Source organism: Hyperolius riggenbachi, chromosome 2 (genome assembly GCF_040937935.1).
Source record: "Hyperolius riggenbachi isolate aHypRig1 chromosome 2, aHypRig1.pri, whole genome shotgun sequence".
NCBI lineage: Eukaryota > Metazoa > Chordata > Amphibia > Anura > Hyperoliidae > Hyperolius > Hyperolius riggenbachi.
The window spans coordinates 406,493,806-406,515,994 of NC_090647.1; the positions used below are offsets into that span (position 1 = coordinate 406,493,806).

Sequence of the window (22,189 nt, forward strand, 5' to 3'; positions counted from 1 at the left end):
ATTGGTCCTTAGCAGACCAATGGGGTTCCTTCTGATTTGAAGGAACCTCATTGGTCTGCTAAGGCCATTTTTCCTCTTATTCCTCCTGATCTCCTTAATATATTCTCCAAATTTGAGGCTCTTAGCATTTAAGGGGGCTTTGCTATTAACCCTTAAAGTCGGCGGCTTTTTTATATTATACGGAGCGTTACAGTTTAACGCGAAATTACGGTAGCGTTTAATGCGAAATTACGGCATGAACGAAAGGCGAAATTACGCGTTGAAAATTACGCTTACGGTATTTTCAATTACGATTTTAATGGCAATTATGCTACCGTAATTTCGCATCGTAATCGCAAATTTCGCATGCGTAATTATAGTAATGCGAAATTACGAAAATTTCGGCTCAACTCTACTTGAACCTCCAAACAACTATTTTGTTCACAGTGCTGTACAGATGTGTCACAGATGTGAGCCTTTATGGTAGCAACACATTCTGTTGCAATGGAAGGGGGCAGAGGGCCAGTGGCCTCATACAAAATGGAGCAGTACAGCTTGGCTGAGTTCATCCCAAAGGCAGTTTGTTCAAGGCAGATCAGAGGTCACTGAACACAATCTGGATTCCTGGCAGAGTTGGTCCCATCCAACCAGGAACCATCTAGTGTGTGTACAAGGCTTTATATTACAGACTATGCCTTTTAAAATTGCTCCTGTATGCAGTTGATGTAGGCATATGACTAATATTTGACTATTGCATACATAGTAGGTAAGGTGTTCTAAGAAAAGTGCAGGGGAGATAAGTTTCCCTCTGCTCACTTATAATACTCAGTAATATACTGTGAAGTGAAACTTCAGTAATTATCACTGCAAATTCCCTTTATATACTGTACATAGTGTTTATTTTATCGTTTTGTAGACATTAATTTTTTCATAGCTAGTACTTGTCTGCCTATACCATTTTAGTGGTCCTGGCTGTTTTGAGATATGACAGTAACTGTGTGTTACTTTAAATAATAAATGCTATAGAGAATATAGAGAAGCATGTAATTGATTTTTAAAACCCGAATAGCATGTTGTGATCATAGGCAATATTTATTAAATGCTGGATAAACTACTGTGCGCACACACCAGTCTTACTTCTGTGCACACACACACCAGTCTTATACTTACACAACTGAAATAGCACACAACCAGAGCTACCTAGGCAAGGCATGTGTTGCCAGCATTAGACATTACTCAAGTGGCCCCATGTATTTTTTGCTTTCGGCTTTGTCAAACATAAAAAGCTCTTAGCTTTGTAGTGAATCAGCGTAATCCTTCAAAAATTAGATAATATAGGTACTGATTGCATTAAAAAAAATTCTAAATCAACCCATATCATTTCTTAGTATAGGTTTTGATTTTTGATATGGTATTTAAATTGTGTATGTGATTTAATTTCAATAGTGTGGAGTATGCCCAGATCCTGCATGCTAAGGGCTCAGCCGCCAGAGTGTACAGGAGAAGGGATACCCCTGTCTCGTGCCTCTACCCAGGGGGACACTGTATATCTGTAGCATGTGTTGCATACAGGGAAATTTGTTCTTCGGTTTTAAGTCCTGTAATAGTAATGTTGCATTATACTTCTGATAGATGTCTTACATTAACATAGAAGGTGGACCCTCTTGTCTCCCACCTTATAGATGTAGACCAAGTGATAGATGACAGAAGGAAGAACTGACATGAAGTACAGCTGCAGTATTACATATATACCAATCACAGATGTAGAAATCACCTGACTAGTGTTTTATGGCCAAACAAGCGGCTTCATTAGAAGCTGTTTTACAAATCACTACTAAACCATGCAGTTTTGAAATACAGAGTTGAAACTGCCCAGGAGGTGCCAGGGGACAAAAAAAGCAACAAAGAGGTGGTAGAGGCAGCACCACGCATCATGGAAAGATGTAGGCGGTTTATAATTGATTGTCATCCAAAATAATAGTTGGCAATTAGTTTTTAATTAGTTTTGAAACAATCACTGTGCAGACATGCTGCTTGGCTGTGATAATGGAGCAGGAGGAGCCAAACAAAGTGGTTATTCATAGTGATCCTGCAATTGAATAACAGGAAGAAATGGCAATTATCTACACCATAGTCACAAAGTGCTCATTCTAACTATGCATGTTCTCTTGTGGATTTGTAAATGTTTGTTTTGTGTGCAAATACTGAATTTATTTTTTTGCAATTACAGCCTGATGTTCCCACTTATGCACTGTGCTGTGGTGCTTTTTCTAAATGCACTGCTGCCTGCACACATCACTGTCTATTAACACATGTCATTAAAGTCTAAAGGGAAGCCAAAAAGTACATGCATTCACATGCACACATATTTCCACTAGTCTAGAAATCGGGCCGAATCCACAGAGTTTTCCTTCAGGCTATTATCCATAGAGGATAATGCAGCAGCCATCCATATCATTTGCCCTAGCAATTCGGGCAACATTGCAGCAAGTTTTTGCGCAATTAGCAGTGAATCCCATAGTCTGCATGGCACAGCTTCTGGGATTGGGCTGCGTACTCGCAGAACAGGAAGTGCCGCAGCGCGTCTCGTAGGACATGCAGCGGCTAGTGGAAACATAGCTTTAGGAGTTTTTTGGCCTGTGGTTTCCTGTGTTATCATTTCAGCTGTTTTGATCACTACAGAAAAGTCTGTTGAATGTAGTGACAGCTTAGAGAGCATTTTAACCACCAACTTGTCAAAAAATGGTTTACCGCTGAGACCCTAATAATTATGCTTCTAATAGTGCTGTTGTATTGCATGCATATACTGTATTCTCTCTACATACTGTTTAAAAATGTATTAAAACACTCAGTAACAGAGCAAATGTGTTTTACTCATGCCATATTTAAAATAGGTAGAAAGGATACAACAGAATTACCAATATTCTATAATTACAATTGAGTGAAATACAATTTTTCTACCAGGGAATCCTGGTATGCTGATCCTTCACGAGTCAAGTACCCTGTCAGTGTCTCAAATGCTTTTATCATTTAAAGTTCCTCTTGGGACAGCACCCTTAAGATTCTGTAGAATGTAGACCATAGTTTCTATGAAATTGCTCCTTATCTCTAACAAGGTTATAGGGCACACATTGTCTTTGTGATCGTTACATCATGCTTGAGAGTAATCTACAGTTCCACTCGTTGACGAAAATATCAAAAGCACACTCCAATACTCTTTGTGTTTTGCTCAGCTAAAAAATTAAACATTTCTTTCATTGGATGGAGCCTTTCATGGTTTATAGCTCAACTCATTCTGAGACAAGTTGATAATCTGATCTCCATATGCACATGTGGGTATGCCATATGCTCTACAGTGGTCAGTAGAGATGGCCTTAACTGTACGCTTGGCGAATAGTTCACGGCGAACAAAGTGTGTTTGCATTCACGTTGGCAGGTGAACACATGGCGTAATCGACCTGCCCCCTATTATAATGGAGCCAAAAATTGACCCCTCACCCCAGAATCAGGAGACACATGGCAGCCAATCAGCTATCCCTCCCACTTGGACTGCCCCACACCTTTCAGAAAGCCAGCACAGCAGCCATTTTGCAGTCTGTGTTTGGCTTCTGTGCAAGGCAGGTTAGGGAGAGTGTGCAGCTGACAGGGGAAACATTAGTTAAGCCTGTGTGCTGTGTGCTGTGTCCCCAGTGGAGTTTCTTGCTGCTACAGTACCAATTCCAAGTACCAAGTGGCTGGATAGTGTAATGGTTAAGGGCTCTGCCTCTGACACAGGAGACCTGGGTTCGAATCTAGACCCTGCCTGTTCAGTAAGCCAGCACCTATTCAGTAGGAGACCTTGGGCAGGACTCCCTAACACTGTTGTTGCCTATAGAGCGCGTCCTAGTGGCTGCAGCTCTGGCGCTTTGCGTCTGCCAGGAGAAAAGCGCAATATAAATGTTCTGTGTCTGTCTGTCAATTCACCATCCACATCCCCCAAAGCTGTGTTGTGATATTGCTGTTCAGTGTGTCCACACAATGCACTTTAGCTGTTGCAGACAGGTCAGTGCTTAGTGCTACAGCAGTTCACCCTTCTAAGGGCAGTTTATCTTTTTCTTGCTATTGGTATATTGCAATTCTGTGTGTCCAGCTGTTGGAGACAGGTCTGCTGTTCCTAGTAGTGCACTGACCATAACCCATAATCCTTCACCACCACTACTGGCATCTAGTATCCTCTACTGCCCCTATATAAGGCCTCAGTGCAGAATCATCGTCTTTTTTTTTTGGTCACTTAACTGTGATTGAACTACCTCAGCTCAACTGTAGGGCTGCAATCGCAGACCAAACCACAATCGCCTGCTTTTCCGTGAATGTGCGCACAAGCACGCCGGCCACTACACACCACTATACAAATATTGCCACCAAGAGGACGAACATTTATGTCCTGGAGGTGTCAACTAGTAAAAACAATGATTTGCTTAACTGACGTTATCACTAAAGCACTTTGCGGTTTTTTGCAGTGCATTAAACAAGGCGTTTCATCTGTCAGTGTGAACCAGGTCTAACTCTTACACTACCTTATCGTCCTGTATGCATGCTTCGTTCGGCGACAGCTTCCGCCGCATCTCTGTCCCTCTGTGCTCCGTGTGTACGGCTGCTGCACAGAGGGACCTGGCGACGAACTGTCGCGGGGTTTTTTTTTTTGTCTCTTGTGAGACATTTGTGCCTCGTGTGTATGAGGCTTGAGAGATTAAAACACAACTCTGTAACTTTTGGTTGGACTTTGCCATGGATCCCCCTCCGGCATGCCATAGTCCAGGTGTTAGGCCCCTTGAATCAACTTTTCCACCACTTTTGTGGCCAGAAACAGGTGTTAAAATTTGCTTGCCCATTGAAATATATGGCAGTTCGCCAGATTCGCCTGTTCGCAAACTTTTGTGGAAAATTTGCATTTTCAAACCAAAAATGTCATGTTCGCTACATCACTAATGGCCAGATGCATGCTCCTTTTTGTTGCCTGTTGTCAGTACATCATGACATACTACAACAGCAACACAAGTGGAATGGAGATAGAAACTTAGTGGTAGCTTAGTTAAGAAAATCTGTTCTGATAGACTGTGTATAAAGGTAACATGACATGTGATAAGTACACAAGAAAAGTCCATCATCATACCTCTCATCCGAGTACATGAAAAGAACTCAGAAAATGTAGAAGATCCCTATGGAGAGTTGAAAATTGTCATCTTCTTTCAGTCCTGGATGGATCCAGAAAATTAACAGTGGCATACAACTGCTGCTATTAGCAACAAAGCCAAATAAGGCTAGAATTTGTTCCTCCACCAAAGTACACACAATCTTTCCGCATAAATGTATGCTTCAGGAATTTGTTCCTTGGAACTAGTTTGGTGGGCTTCCAGTTAAATGTAAAAAATATACTGCAAAATGCAAGAGTGCTTTACAAAAGATCACATCCCCCCCCCCCCCCCCAAATAAAATGCATCGCAACACAATAAAAAATTGCATGGAAATAAATAGTGTTTCTGAAGTCCCTTTGTTGAGTCATACAGACATATTTTAAAATGCAGAGCGAAATATAGAGACTATATGTAAGAGAATATACTACATAAATTAATAAATATCCATTTAATACAAATAAATATACAAAAAAGGCTTAGAACCTGAATCATCCCAGGACTGCCAAATGACACGAAACCAGCACTGTCCGTTATTCTCAACTTGCTATCCACACTCTTTGGTGACAAGGCATTGGCTATTAAAAAGGGCTGAAAAGTGTTTACTAAAACCTAATACTGAAAACCCACCTGCCAACAGTCTAATGTCTAAATATCATGAAGTAGAATAATCACTGGCACCAGATGCTGCTGAAGCTAGCGAAAGGAAATTCTGGATTCACCCTTCGGATGCGTCTCTGCAGAAAGGAGACAATCAATGCATGAATCAGGAGAAACAAGCAAGGCACTGTATCCTGCAACATGGCAGGAGCATAACAATATCTCCTGCAAGGGATTCAGCCGCAGGGGGGCCTTAAGGGGAGATGCCTGAGGGGCTCCCCTTGCTTTGGGGCCTTCCAGGGCCATTTTTAGGGGCAGGAAGGGTGCAGTGCAGTAGGGGGGAACAGCAGCAGGGAGGGGGGCCCGACTCCCCCCTTCCCTAACCTCCGGCTACCATCAGCGCTCCCCCCTCCAGCAACGACAGCTGAGGGGGGCATCCAAAGTTTTGCAGGGAGGTCCAGTGATATCTAGTTACGCCCCTGCAAAATGGGTAACTTTATCATCTAGTGACAGCTTTTACTCTACTTCTTGCTATTTAGACAATAGACTGTTGGCAGGTGGGTTTTCATGAACAGTCTATTGTCTTGTGGTGGTTTCCATGTTGTAGTCTGAACATTTCTTCAGCCCACCACTTATGTACCTGTTGAAGCATTTATACAAAATATGTGTAGTGATTTCAGTAAGAAGCCTAATGATTCATTTAAAGGACAACTGAAGTGAGAAGAATATGGAGGCTGCCATATTTATTTCCTTTTAAACAATACCAGTTGCCTGGCAGCTCTGCTGATCTATTTGGCTGCAGTAGTGTCTGAATCACACCAGAAACAAGCATGCAGCTTATCTTGTCAGGTCTGACAATCATGTCAGAAACGCCTGATCTGCTGCATGCTTGATCAGGGTCTATGGCTGAAACTATTAGAGGCAGAGGATCAGCAAGACTGCCAGGTAAATGGTATTGCTTAAAAGGAAATAAATATGGCAGCCTCCATATCAGTCTCATTACAGTTGTCCTTTAAAGAAAAAAAACAACAGAACTCTCAGATTGATGAGAGACTGTTAGAATACTGACAAATATTCTTTTTTTCATAGATGTGGTAATAATGATGATATTGACATTAAACTGAACTTATTAAATGTGAGATTTACAAAAAAATTAAAGGAGGATCACATTTTGGCCTTTAAGTAACAACATGACAGATTGACTTGGGCCCATTGTATCACATATACTGTCTTCAAATTTTGAAGGTTCTGGGCGCCTCTTCTGTGAACTCTGATCATCAGGTCTTTCCATAGATTTTCAATTGGCTGTGTCGGCTTATTGACTACAGGGCCGGTTCTAGACTTTTTGCTGCCTGAGGATGCCCCCTCCCAAATTGGAATAATGGCACAGCACCCAACAATTTGCACTGCGCGTTATAGCTGCAGTGAGCCCCCCAAAAAACAACCTCAGTATAGGTAGGTAGCCAGGTATAGGTGCCCCCAGCATTGGTTGGCCAGGCACTCTCTTCACTTCCTGTTTCTACCTGGTGCTGTCCCCAGACTTCTGCCGCCTGAGGAAGTCTCCTCACTTGGCATCATGGGCAGACTGGGCCTGATTGACTAGGTAATTTTTGGCCTATTTATTTCCTTAGCTGTGTGTTCAGGGTCATTTAGGGTATATTCACTAAAACCCCGTAAATGTAACATGTGCAGGCAGTGCGAGTTAAGTTTACCAGGCTTTACAGAAATGACACGTAACATAAGTTTTGTAACTCACGTTATACATGCAACACAATGGCGTAGCAATAGGGGGTGTAGAGGTAGCCACCGCATCGGGGCCCTTGGGCTAGAGGGGCCCTGAGGGGCCCATCCCTCAAACACAGCATTAGCTCTTTATTGGACCTGTGCTGATAATATTCACTTCTATAGTTGATTTGAATAGTAGTGATCATTAGCACACAGTTTCCCATTCCTTTCTTGCACCTCTGACACTGTGGTTGTCCTTGATTGGTTTTGGTGCACCGTATCAATTGTTATGTATAGAGTGCTTGGGGGGCCCCAATGCTAAACTTTCACCGGGGCCCACAGCTTCTTAGCTACGCCACTGATGCAACAACTACATTGCTTGTTACACACAGCATATAATACCTCATCTGCCAGCAGTAGCTGCTCTCCTCACTGCTCTTCACCTTCCTGTGTAAACAATGCTTTCTCAGAAATGTTAAGTGCAGAAATTAACTATTTAGCGTCAAAATTAATGTCAGGTGCAGATAATACCAGTTTCAGAAGCAAGTTGGTAGCCCTCATGACTCAGAGACAATACAATTTCAAGTCTGGTCAAGAATGATATATGGGAATTGGGAAAGTGCTTTATTAAAACAATGTTAGCTTGCACAGGTGCTACCGGTATTACACTCCTGCACGGATGCGCTAAGTCCAACCTTTATATCCAATCTGTGCTTGTGTGGTTGCTCTATGATAAGAACTATGTAAAATATCAATATCAAAAGTACAATATCAAAATATTAAAAACTTACAATGATAATTTAAAAAAAATTATAATTGTGAAACAAATTTTATAACGATATTTCCCGTTTTAGCATTGTAAAACGATAAATACCAAAGGCGCAAAACAGTTTAACAGAGGTTAATGGGAGCCCAATTCGTCCAGTTTCGCTCCCAATAGCCAATATTAAACATTGGATCCAATGGCGTTGCCCAATTTGTCCTCTTGACATATGCGCCCAATTTTCCTGCTTGAACTGCAAACTGAAAGTCCCCAGTCTTAAGCTTCATTTCCGCTTCTGTCCACTTTTCAGCAACATGTATCAGTCTGTAAAAATAATGTGCTGATACAGCAGAAAGTGGACAGAAAGGGCAGAAGCGCACTTAAAGAGACACTGAAGCGAAAAAAAAATTATGATATTATGATTTGTATGTGTAGTACAGCTAAGAAATAAAACATTAAGATCAGATACATCAGTCTGTTTCCAGTACAGGAAGAGTTGAGAAACTCCAGTTGTTATCTCTATGCAAACAAGCCATTAAGCTCTCCCACTAAGTTAGTGGAGAGGGCTGTTATCCGACTTTTATTATCTCAACTGTAAGTGAACTGTTTACTTTTTCTCTGCTAGAGGAGAGGTCATTACTTCACAGACTGCTCTGAAAGAATCATGTTGAATGCTGAGTGTTGTGTAATCTGCACATATTATAGAATAATGCAATGTTAGAAAAAACACTATATACCTGAAAATAAAAGTATGAGAATATTTTCTTTGCTGCTAATCTTCTAGTTATTATTCATAGTACACGACCAATTCATTATATCATTTTTTTTTCCGCTTCAGTGTCTAAGTGGAAATGAGGCCTTAACAGGGGATAAGGTTTTCGCTAACCTGAATAAAGTTATGCTCTGTGAGCACATTCTAGCCAAGATTAAAAACACATTGCCAAACTTTTATAAAATTTGGAGTTTGTGGATTGACTGGCAAGATAAGGAAGGCTTGTTGTACATCCTACAATACTTCAAACTTAATCCTCTTGTAGTTGTTGTTGTTATACCTTCTAGCAATGTTTTTTTTTTCTCATGAGCTGCTGTAATGATTGGTGTCAGCACGCAGAGAGAATCTGATTATTGGTGATCTGCAGTATCACCAAGAATGCAGATATATACCTGATTATTGATGATCTGCAGAATCACCGATAATACAGATATATTGCTAACCTCTGGACACTTTTTGGTATGTGAGTGATTGGTGCAACAGTAGTACTTTGAGTAATGCACCTGCTGAGCAGGTGATAATAGACAGTAAAGAGACACTGCTCTGAGAGCACAGGAACCTTCCAGCAGCCTGAGACTCCTCAAGGGGTGGAGTCAGGCTGAAGATAGGGAAGACCAGAGAGTGAGTGACACCTGAAGGTGGATGTCACTATCTGGTCTGGAGACTATCTCTTAATAGGAGAGATAGCTCTCGAGGTCGGGCTCGCCAGGTCAGCAACACACTGACAGATAAGTACAAAGACAGAAGGCTGATTCGGTATCCAAGGCAAAGCAGGGTCTGGCAACGGAATATCAGATATGCGAGGTACCGAATCAGAAGACAGAGGAGTAGTCAGAAAAGCAATAAGTCATAACAGATATCAAACAATGCCTAGTCTGGGTGCGAGGTCCGTGGTCTCAGCACCCTGGAACTAGTCTGAAGAATAACACAGATGGTTATACAGTTCCCTAATCTGGGTGTGAGGTCCTTAGTCTCTACACCCTGGAACTAGTCTGGAGTATAACACAAATGATAGTACAGTTCCCTAAGCTGCTTGTGAGGTCCTTGGTCTCTACACCCTGGAACTAGTCTGAGCATAAACAGAATAACAGTTCAAGTAATCTGGCTAAGTGTGAATTCCCAGGTCCACCTGGTTCAAACACACTGTAGGATCTGACTGAGGTCTGAGTGCTTCCACGTAGTGATCGCAACGGCAGACAACTAGCAACTGGCCAGCAGAAACTATATAAGGAGTGGTGCTCTCCAGCACCACCCCTAATTGCTCAACCAATAGTATCCTGCTCAGGAGTCAGCTGATCGGCGTGGTCAGCTGACTCTCCCTGCCTAGTATAAGAATTCTGCCTCTCAGCGCGCGCGCGTGTATTCCTAAGCCTGTGTGCACTAACAGACCCAGCCACACCAGACACACGCTGCCGCGTGCAAACCGCCGCGCTGGACGCGGAACCAGCTGCCTGAATGTTGTTGCATGCGGCGGCTTTTCCGCGTTCCGCCCTGCCACTAGACACACGCTTCCGCGTGCAAACCGCCGCATCCTCAGTAGCACACGCAGCGGCTTTTCCGCGATCTCTCACAGCTGCCCCTGGAGACATGTGTATTCACTGTCATAATAAGACATGAAGATTTTTTTATTATGATTGATTTTGTTTGTTTTTCCCCCCAATACTCCTAGACTCAACTGGCAGAAGTGTATTACACTCTGGACCCTAAACCTGATACTAGGGGCGTTTCTAGGTTCCTGGGAGATCCGGGGCACCAAGAGGGAAAGTTTGTGTGGCAAATAAATGGGCGTGGTCATGCCACTGAAAGTGGGCATGGTCATAGGTGGGGCCAAATGCACATGAACATAGCAGTGGTGTAACTTAAATAAATTCGATAGGCAGTATTTCACATAAATATGCCCCTCACCTGGCTTCTGTCTTGTTTTTGACTGGCTAGCCTGTGTGCTGTACTCAGCTGGCAGTTATGCTGGGTTTGCTGGTGGTGATGCTGGGCTTCCTGGCTGGTGGTGATGCTGTGCCAGCCTGGCTTTGCTGGGTGCTGGGCCTGGGGCTTTGCTGGGTGATTTGCTGGGGGCTTTGCTGGGCTGGACAATTTGCTGGGGGCTTCACTGGGGTGAGGGCATTTTTTGGGCGCTTTGCTGAGCTGCGGGCTTTACTGAGCTGGGAGCTTTGCTTGGCTGTACGATTTGCTAGGCTGGGGCCCGGAGGCTTTGCTTTACTGGGGGCTTTGCTAGACTGAGGGGTTTGCTTTGCTGGGGGCTGTGCTTTGCTGGGCTGGGGCCCCGGGGCTTTGCTTTGCTGGTCTGGGGGCTTTGCTTTGCTGGGCTAGGGCCATGGGGCTTTGCTTTTCTGGGCTGGGGGCTTTGCTTTGCTGGGGGCTTTGCTAAGCTGGGCCCGGAGGCTTTGCTTCAGCATAGGTAGCTAGGTATAGATGCCTTCAGGATAGGTACCTAGGTATAGGGGTCTTCAGTATCGGTAGTTAGGTAGGTAGGTATAAGGGACTTCAGTACAGGTAGTTAAGTATAAGGGCCTTTTGTTAATTATAGGTAGCTAGGTATAGGTTGGTTCATTATACTGTAGGTAGTAGGTATCAGAGCTTTCAGTATAGGTAGGTAGGTACGGGGCTTTCAGTATCGGTAGGTAGGTATAGGGCTTTCAGTATAGGTAGGTAGGTAGGTATAGGGGCCTTCAGTATAGGTAGGTAGGTATGGGTCTTTCAGTAAAGATAGGTAGGTAATAGGGCTTTCAGTATAGGTAGGTAGGTAATGGGGCCTTCAGTATAGGTAGGTAGGTATGGGGCTTTTAGTATAGGTAGGTAGGTAATGGGGCTTTCAGTATAGGAGTATAGGTAGGTAGGTAGTGAGGCTTTCAGTACAGGTAGTAGGTATTGGGCTTTCAGTACAGGTAGGTAGGTATGGGGCTTTCAGCATAGGTAGGTAGGTAATAGGGCTTTCAGTATAGGTAGGTAGGTATGGGTCTTTCAGTATAGGTAGGTAGGTAATAGGGCTTTCAATATAGGTAGGTAATGGGGCTTTCAGTATAGGTAGGTAGGTATGGGGCTTTCAGTATAGGTAGGTAGGTATGGGGCTTTCAGTATAGGTAGGTAGGCATGGGGCTTTCAGTATAGGTAGGTAGGTAAGTATGGGGCTGCCCTCCTCCCCTCCCCGCTCGCCCCCCCTCCTCCGACCCCCCCCCCCCCCCGCACATATGCAAAGAGGGGCTGCTTACCTCTGCCTCGATTCCAACGAATCGAGGCAGAGGTAAGCAGCCGCTGTTTGTTGATGTGCGGGGGGATGAGGAGGAGGAGGGGGGATGAGGGGGGGACCAGCGGGGAGGGGAAAAGGGCAAGCGGGCAGAGTCGCCGTGATCTGAGGTCGGAGGACTAGGATGAGAGGGCGGCTCACAGGGGCCGTAATTGATCTGGGGCACTATGGCAACAGGTTCGGGGGCGGTGCCCCGGATCAAACGGCCTAGCGACGCAGCTGCCTGATACCCTTTCCCCCCACTATATATTCAGTGACAGTTGATTATAGTGGTATCCTATGTCCTGTGCTATTGTTGCTCATTATAATTCCTCTGCGTGGGATGCTGTTATGATATGGTTTGTGATCTTTTATGCTTATCTGCAAAATTAAACCTTTTGAAACGAAAACAATATTAGCTAGGTATGCAGAACGTGGCAGAGATTAGATCTAGTGAAAAAAAAAAGTTTAGTTTAGGCTTGCTTTAAAAAAATTGAAGTGTTTTGGCTTAATAAATTGGTTACATTCTTTCCCCCTGGGCTTGAACCATGAATATGGCTTACATGTATTTGTATAAATGAATGTTTATTGATTTGTGCAAACTATTTATTTAGAGATGCTGGTCTCTGTGTTTCTCCTGAAACTTTGGAATATTCAATAACATTTAATGATGCAGATGGACTTAAAAGACTTTAGTGCAAATAATGCCCTTGCTGCCTGTTATCGAGTTGTTTGTAAAGTACAGCTTAGATACCTATGATATCACTTTCAGTTACTTGATAATTTAAACTTGCCTTTTCTCTCTGAATCATGCTGAAAACAACTGCAGTTTAATATATTACCATCTATGTCTATTTGAAAAGTAAAGGCCTCTATGTTTGTTACAACCACATTTTGTTGTTGCTTTTTCTCTCTCTCCCTCTGTATGTCTCAAGATATGGAGTTTAGTTTTTTTCCAACACATGCACATTTTTTATAACTTAAACTAACCCCCATGGCGGTGCATTTCTGTCTGGAAATATGAGTCAAAAGTGCTACATTTTTTTCAAGAATTTTAGGCCTCCAATTCTTAAGTCTTAACTCACAAAAATATATCAGAATAAAAGCTTGGTAGACATTCTGCATATAAATAAAAGACTGGAACACAAAATTGTGAAACTGTACAAATAAGGCAGGCAGAGAGTAGTCAAAATCCAGACAGAGGTCAGTGCAGATGGCAGGCAGAAAGTAGTCAAAATCCAGGCTGAGTTTGATGCAGGCGGCAGGCAAAGAGTAGTCAAAATCCAGGCAGTTGTCAGTGCAGACGGCAGGCAGAGAGTAGTCAAAATCCAAACAGACGTTGGTGCAGACGGCAGGCAGAGGGTAGTCAAAATCCAGGCAGACATCGGTCGGTACCTATATATACATGTATGTATATATACGTATATGTATATATACGTTTATATATATGTGTGTGTGTATATATATGTATATATACATATATATGTGTGTGTGTGTATATATATATATATATATATATATATATATATATATATATATATGTTAATATGTATATACAGGTATATACATACAGTATATATTCATATACATGTATATACATATATATGTATATATACATATACAGGTATACAGTATATATACACACATGAAAACGAGGAAAGTCCGCACGATGCTCCTAAAATCCAATATCTTCATTCATGGACGTATCCAAAAAAGTCAACACATATCACCAACTGACATGTTTCGGACCTACTGGTCCTTATTCATAGCTGGAGTACAAATGGCACAAGAGGCCTCCTATATACCCTCCTCCTGTGGAGTGGGTGGTCCCCGAGACTAAGCCCTGGGACACACCCCTAACCCCACAAACAGGAAGGAATATGTACAATGTAAATGTAAAATCCAAAATGGCCAAAGAACATCAAAGATCAAACTATGGCCACATATTGAATCAAAAAGCAAGAGGCCCTAAGGTACACCATACTAATTTCCAGACTACTCAAAGAATAACAATGGACAATTGTTAAGAAGGAGTAAAAATATATAAAAAAGAAAGGGGTGAATTGTACAAGTAAAACCATCAAAGGAGCAGCATATACATGGAGGAGCATGGGCACTATGTTAGAAGTGCTAAATCCCAGCGGGAATTCAGACCTTTTGGGAGTCTCGTATCCAATCTGAAAATCCACAGTGCCTCACGGCTCATAAGCCGTTTTGTGGTGTCCCCACCCCTGAGTGCAGGCGATACCCTCTCCAAACCGTGGAAGGAAAAGGAGGACATGTCACCATGGTGGACCTGGCGAAAATGTTTCGCCACATTGGAAACGTTGGTGCTAAGCCAAGCCGGACCACAGTAATGCTCCCCTATTCTAGCGCGTAGCGGTCTCGTGGTGCATCCCACATACTGTAGGGCACAAGCCCCACACGTAATGAGATACACCACATTCGACGTTCCGCAATTAATAAACTGCCTAATGGGGAAACTGCGTCCGTTCGAAGTCGACGTGGCAACCCGGGTTCGAGTGTGAACCTTGCAGTAGTGACATGTTCTCACTCCTCCATCTGTATGAGCCCACCAAATCCAACCAAGTGGATGATCTGGTTCGGGACTCATACAGACTAGGAGATAATTATTGTGCCAGGGTTGGAGCCCGCCTGCTTGCAAAGCGAACCCTCTGTTGTAGAACACAGCGCAGATCCTCATCTCCCTCCAACACCGGGAGATACTTCTTAAGGATAGATACAATCTTGTCAAACTCAACACTATACGTTGTCACAAAAGTGGGTCTGCAGACCCCAAAATTAGTGTCCGTATCCCCTGTGTTTTTGAGCAAAAGATCTCTGCTTTTGGAATTGGCCCTGACCCGCGCCCTGTTAATCATCCAGTCAGGGTACCCTCTCTCCTTTAATCTGGCCCCCACTATTTCAAATTCCTCCCCGAGCCAAGCTCGTTTAGAACAATTACGGCGGGCCCTGGTAAATTCCCCTACAGGGACCCCTCATATAGTGTGCCTTGGGTGGCAGCTGGTTGCCCGAAGAGTGGTGTTCCCACTACACGGCTTTCTGTAGGTCCTAGAATGTACCTTCCCTTCCTCAGAATCCCCAAAAAGAGTTACATCTAAATAGTCAATAGAAACTTCTCCCCAATTAGAGGTGAATTGCAAGTTAAAGGTATTCGAATTTATTCACTCATAAATAAGGGGATATCCTCAGATTCCCCCCTTCCAAACCAAGAGCAGGTCGTCAATGTACCTCCCGTACCACGCAACATTCCCCAGACAGCGGCACCCTCCCCCAAAAATGTGGTGCTCCTCCCACCAACCCATATAAAGGTTGGCTAGAGATGGAGAAAATTTCGCCCCCATGGAGGCACCACACCTCTGGAGGTAGAAGCCACCATCGAACATGAAATAGTTGCGGGACAGGAGGTACCTGACGGCCAGACACATGAAGGTTTTTAAATCCTCAGAATAAGCAGAATATTTCCCAAGGTGATGTTCAATGGCCTGGATGGCTAGGTGGTGGGGTATGCAAGAGTACAGGGCTTTTACGTCAATAGTTACCCACACATAATGGTTGTTCCAAGATAGCCCCTCTAAACTTGCAAGTAGATGTTTTGTATCTCTGATAAAGCCAGGGAGCCTTGTCACAAGAGGTTGTAACAAGGAGTCAATCCACTCACTCAGGCGCTCCCCTAGAGAGCCAATGCCAGCCACAATGGGCCTGCCCTCCCAGGGAACGCCCGGCTTGTGGATTTTGGGAAGGTGGTGGAAGATCGGAGTGACGGGGTGGGTCACCCTCAAGTAGTCAAACAATTTCTGATCCAGAACCCCCAAATCTCGACCAAAGGACAGGAGATCGAAAAGCTCCTTCTGAAAACATTTCATGGGGTCTCCCCCAAGTTTTTGATAGACTGCGGGGTCCCCTAGTTGTCTGAGAGCCTCCCTTCTGTAACTATCGCTATCGAGAACGACGACGGCCCCCCCTTTATCTGCATTTTGGATGATGATATTAGAGTTATCCTTAAGACTCTGGAGGGCCTGTCGCTCCCGATGTGACAAATTGGACTTCCTGGAGCTTGGAGTACTTTTCAACTCCACCAAGTCCCTCTCCACCAACTCCTGGAAGGTTTCAACATGGTCGGTCCTACTGGTCAGAGGGTAAAAATCTGGGTTTCGGGCACGAATAGGCTTAACATCATCTAAGGAGATTAGTCCTGAGTTTTCAGTCATTAGAGAATCCAAAGCCCATCTGGCCCTGGACTCCCCAAAATCTCCTATATCGGTGACGCCCACCGTAGCCCTAATATCCAGAGTTCCACTCTCCCCACATTTTAAGAAATGTTTTCGCAAGAGGATGGCTCTCACAAACCTATTAACATCAACAATGGTTGTGAATACATCCATATGATTTGTGGGTGCAAATGAGAGACCCCTCGCGAGAACACTCTTCTCCATATCAGAGAGTTCATGTTTAGACAAATTGACTACATTACATGATGTAACCCCCCCTGATCTAACTCTATGGGTCTTATGTTTTACTCCCACCCATCTAGTCCTCTGTCTCCTCCTCTCCTGCCCTTCCTGCGGCTCTTTCCCTGTTTCCTGTAGGGGGTGCCTGGACCCTGAGGGTTTTTTGAGATTGCAAGAGTGTTGTCAGCAAATCTCCTGGGCTGGATGAATTTGCCGGGGTCTGAGGAATCGGAAAAATCGGACACTTCCGGAGAACTAAAGCTGACCCGTCTCCCATGGTTCTTTCGTGAACTACACAAAATAGGCCGGGGTGACCTAGGTGACCTAGCCATGGTCTCCCACTTTCCCCACTCATAAACCACCTTACGTCTGTAGTCCTCAACATCTCTTAGATACTTGGTTCTTTTTGTCTCAGTGATAATGGACTCAAGTCTAGCAATGTTCTCACGCATTCTACTATGCAATCTGTCATACTGCTCAAATTTCTCAAATCTAACGATATTGGTTTGCAAATCAGTGATTTTAAATCTTAAGTCCACTAGCTTCTTTTCTTCATAGGAAATGATAAGTTTCATCAGACCCAGGGAACAGTCCGTAAGGATCTCATTCCATTCCACTATGAATTGTTCAGAATACACTGTTGTAGGTACTTTTTTGATGCGAAGACCCCTTGGTATGATTTTTTCAGCTACATACTGCTTAAGTGTGGTCAAGTCCCACCAAACCTTGGTCTCCTTCTCTATGAGAGACTCCAATAGTGAAAAAGATGTCCTTAGGCCTATCTCCGGTTCAACATCTCCAACATATGGCTGCCTTTGGGGGGAAGGGGCCGCTGTCTGGGGAATGTTGCGTGGTACGGGAGGTACATTGACGACCTGCTCTTGGTTTGGAAGGGGGGATCTGAGGATATCCCCTTATTTATGAGTGAATTAAATTCGAATACCTTTAACTTGCAATTCACCTCTAATTGGGGAGAAGTTTCTATTGGCTATTTAGATGTAACTCTTTTTGGGGATTCTGAGGAAGGAAAGGTACATTCTAGGACCTACAGAAAGCCGTGTAGTGGGAACACCACTCTTCGGGCAACCAGCTGCCACCCAAGGTTGGCTCGGGGAGGAATTTGAAACAGTGGGGGCCAGATTAAAGGAGAGAGGGTACCCTGACTGGATGATTAACAGGGCGTGGGTCAGGGCCAATTCCAAAAGCAGAGATCTTTTGCTCAAAAACACAGGGGATACGGACACTAATTTTGGGGTCTGCAGACCCACTTTTGTGACAACGTATAGTGTTGAGTTTGACAAGATTGTATCTATCCTTAAGAAGTATCTCCCGGTGTTGGCGGGAGATGAGGATCTGCGCTGTGTTCTACAACAGGGGGTTCGCTTTGCAAGCAGACGGGCTCCAACCCTGGCACAATCATTATCTCCTAGTCTGTATGAGTCCCGAACCAGATCATCCACTTGGTTGGATTTGGTGGGCTCATACAGATGTGGAGTGAGAACATGTCACTACTGCAAGGTTCACACTCGAACCCGGGTTGCCACGTCGACTTCGAACGGACGCAGTTTCCCCATTAGGCAGTTTATTAATTGCGGAACGTCGAATGTGGTGTATCTCATTACGTGTGGGGCTTGTGCCCTACAGTATGTGGGATGCACCACGAGACCGCTACGCGCTAGAATAGGGGAGCATTACTGTGGTCCGGCTTGGCTTAGCACCAACGTTTCCAATGTGGTGAAACATTTTCGCCAGGTCCACCATGGTGGCATGTCCTCCTTTTCCTTCCACGGTTTGGAGAGGGTATCGCCTGCACTCAGGGGTGGGGACACCACAAAACGGCTTATGAGCCGTGAGGCACTGTGGATTTTCAGATTGGGTACGAGACTCCCAAAAGGTCTGAATTCCCGCTGGGATTTAGCACTTCTAACATAGTGCCCATGCTGCTCCTTTGATGGTTTTACTTGTACAATTCACCCCTTTCTTTTTTATATATTTTTACTCCTTCTTAACAATTGTCCATTGTTATTCTTTGAGTAGTCTGGAAATTAGTATGGTGTACCTTAGGGCCTCTTGCTTTTTGATTCAATATGTGGCCATAGTTTGATCTTTGATGTTGTTTGGCCATTTTGGATTTTACATTTACATTGTACATATTCCTTCCTGTTTGTGGGGTTAGGGGTGTGTCCCAGGGCTTAGTCTCGGGGACCACCCACTCCACAGGAGGAGGGTATATAGGAGGCCTCTTATGCCATTTGTACTCCAGCTATGAATAAGGACCAGTAGGTCCGAAACATGTCAGTTGGTGATATGTGTTGACTTTTTTGGATACGTCCATGAATGAAGATATTGGATTTTAGGAGCATCGTGCAGACTTTCCTCGTTTTCAAGTGTTCTTTTAGGATTGGCTGTCCTGGTCTGGCACTGCCCTGCGTGGAGTGAGCGGTTTCTACCTTTCCCTCTATATATATATACACACAGATGGGCAATCACTTTATACACACAGATGGGCGATCATGGGCCCACTTTAATTTTTTTTCCCACCCAATGATGTCACGCTGCCTGACGTCATGTCGCACCGCTGCTCGGCCGTCCTGATTGGCCGCCAGGGATCCCCAGAATAAGAATGAAGCTAAGGGGATCCCGGTGCCGGGGGAGAAGCCTGGGTCCTGCTTGCAGCGCCGATCGCGTGCAGGACCATAGAAAAGCCAGCGCATGGTGGTTTTGGGGACAGCCCGGGCTTACCTCTCTGGGTAAGTGAATCTCAGCCCGAGCTCAGCTCTGGATTTCCATCAGGGGGGTTAAAAGAGATCATATGATGATTACAATTTCACGATTTTTCCTTAAAGGGTACCTGAAGATAGAAGGATAAAGAGGCTTCCATATTTATTTGCTTTTAAACAATACCAGTTGCCTGGCTATCCTACTAATTCTCCATCTCTAATACTGTCAGCCATAGACCTTGAACAAGCATGTAGATAAGATGTTTCTGACAAGATTACCCTCATGCTTGTTTCGGGTGTGTGTCACATACTACTGCAGCCAAAACAGATCAGCAGGACAACTAGGCATCTGGTATTGTTTAAAAGAAAATAAATATGGTAGCCTCCATATCCCTCTTTCTTCAGAAGTCTGCATTCTGGGAAATGAACAGAGCAAAAAGAGCATCATTTCTAAGAAGAACTTCTAAAATCTATTCAATAAAACTGTCAGGTAGTATGTTTACACATTTTCTGCTTTTAGTGGTACTTGTAGTGTTATTACCCTATCAGTTGCAGGCTAGATGAAGTTACTCATTATTACAACTATGATGGTCTGTACAATCCCTTCCATTTATGCCAATAACTGAAACTCATACTCTTCTATATTGTTCAGGGGTTTGTAGTATTGTGCCTGTAATATCTTATCAGTCTGTGAACAACAGGCATGCAATGTACTGTGTTTTCCATTTACTGTGTTCCACCACAATAAGCAAGCATATTAACAGCACTGTTATTATCCATAAGAATGACTGTGCAAAGAAAATAATTACAAGGCAGTAAAGAAAGATATAAAAAATGCACCTTATATATTTTCCAGAGTAATCCCACTGCACTTCTTTAGCTGCTATATAGTAAACTCTCTTTGTCCCCTTTGTTGCGCTTCGCATATAATGTTCTATGATTCTGTCAGGGTTGGTGTAGCGGCTAACATCATCTGCTGACTCTGTTTTGTATGGCTCCTCAAATTCAACCATAAGTTTGGGTTGTTCCTCTTCTTCATAGTTCAACATAGAATCTGTATCATGCTCTTCATATTCACCATTAATACTACTGGGTATTCCAATTACTATTTGTCTTTTTTCTTGGTGAAAACTCCTGGGGTTAAATCCTCTTGGAGAAAAAGCTATGTTCCCATTATCCAGAGATGAGTTTGAAGACACATAGTCACTGAGATCAGACTGTGTTTTATTATGCAGTTTATTTTGAATACTGTTTATAGTTCTTTTTTCTTTATTTTTTCCCACTCTTTTTTGCTTTCTTACATATTTGACAAATTTGATACTGATATTATTTCCAGCATCCTCAATTTGAAATCTTTCCATTCTTTTTACATAAATTATTTTTGGTATCCTCTTAGTTTCATTTTGAGAGGCTTGTTGTGTTATATTATTTATAGATATAAGAGAATGATTATGCAGTTTATTGAAGTCATCTGTTTTTTGTATGGCTGACATTTGACTTTGCTCCACCTCCATGTCTGTTTCATTCATTTGAGGCTGGTGAAATATGGCTTTCATTATATCTTCAAATATCTCAGCGCTGTGGATTGAAATATAGTCAATAAATACAAGAGGTCAGCATTAGATATCAGAGCAGATGTAAAGTATTCATAGACAAAAAATGGATTTAATTAGACAAAAATCCCATTGCTGGTGTAATCCAAAGCAAATAGATATAATCAAAGCATCACACAACTGACATACTGTAAATCTATTCACTACTAGGAAGGAGGGGGGGAGGGGTTTTTAAGAGGCAAATAAGAAAGAGGCAAATAAGATGTTGTTGCAGCTTGATAAATCTATAATTTGCTTTCAAACGATCCCTCACATGATCAATTATCTCATAAACTTTAATCACATATACGTTCTGAAACATCTTTACTGACATACAAAGTTTAAAAATATTAATACAAACTCATCTTGGTGAGTGCAGTAGTCCCCCTTTTACCCCACCTGCTGGAAGTCACTCAATCTGCACCGTTGTAACTCCTTCCCCTTTATGGTAACAGAGTGTCTGGCTGGACTGCAGCCTACCAACATGTCTATACAGTACTCGGCCTCAAATTTGCACACAGAGATTGAGTCCTGATCCTTATAGGTGAAAGTCATTGTAACTTTAAGGTCTCAGGATTGTATTATTATTATTATTTATATAGTGCTGACATCTACCACAGCACTTTACAACGTATATAGTCACTAACTGCCCCACAGAGAGGCTTACAATTTAATTTATGCCATAGTTATGTACCCATCAAAGTCTAGAGCCAATTTATAGGGAAAACAATATATCTGTATCTTATTTCGGAATTCCCAAACCCAGTATAAGTATCTTACAACCTATAGCTGTAACATGGTCCAAGGGATTGATCAAACACAGCTGCAGGCTTAGCAGTTGGAAAGAATTTGTGGTTAGAGCTTATGAGGAAGTCACTTACAAATAAAAGGTTTGGAAGAAAATTAGAGTTACCAAGTAGCTCAGGTGACCCAAACTACTAGGAATGTATAGGGGGCTAAAAGAGACCGAAAATCCCTCCTACTAAAAAGCAATGCTTGGTGTGATTCACCTTCTTAAAACAGAAGGAAACTTACAATAATTCAGCTTTAAGTTAACATTTGTGGTTACCCATAATGCACCACTACTGAATATGCAAATTACTTATTTATGCCCCTGGAAGGCAGGCTAGCATCCAGAACCGCTGGTGTATAGC

At 43.2% G+C, this 22,189-nt stretch overlaps 1 protein-coding gene across 1 annotated transcript in view; it reads right to left on the bottom strand.

Annotated features, from left to right (window-relative positions):
* F5 (coagulation factor V) overlaps positions 1–22,189 on the bottom strand; it is a 485,541-nt gene that overhangs the window by 158,456 nt on the left and 304,896 nt on the right. Inside the window, exon 14 of the mRNA XM_068269820.1 lies at positions 20,284–21,021. Coding sequence (XP_068125921.1) covers positions 20,284–21,021 — 738 coding nt within the window. The remainder of the gene's footprint in view (positions 1–20,283; positions 21,022–22,189) is intronic.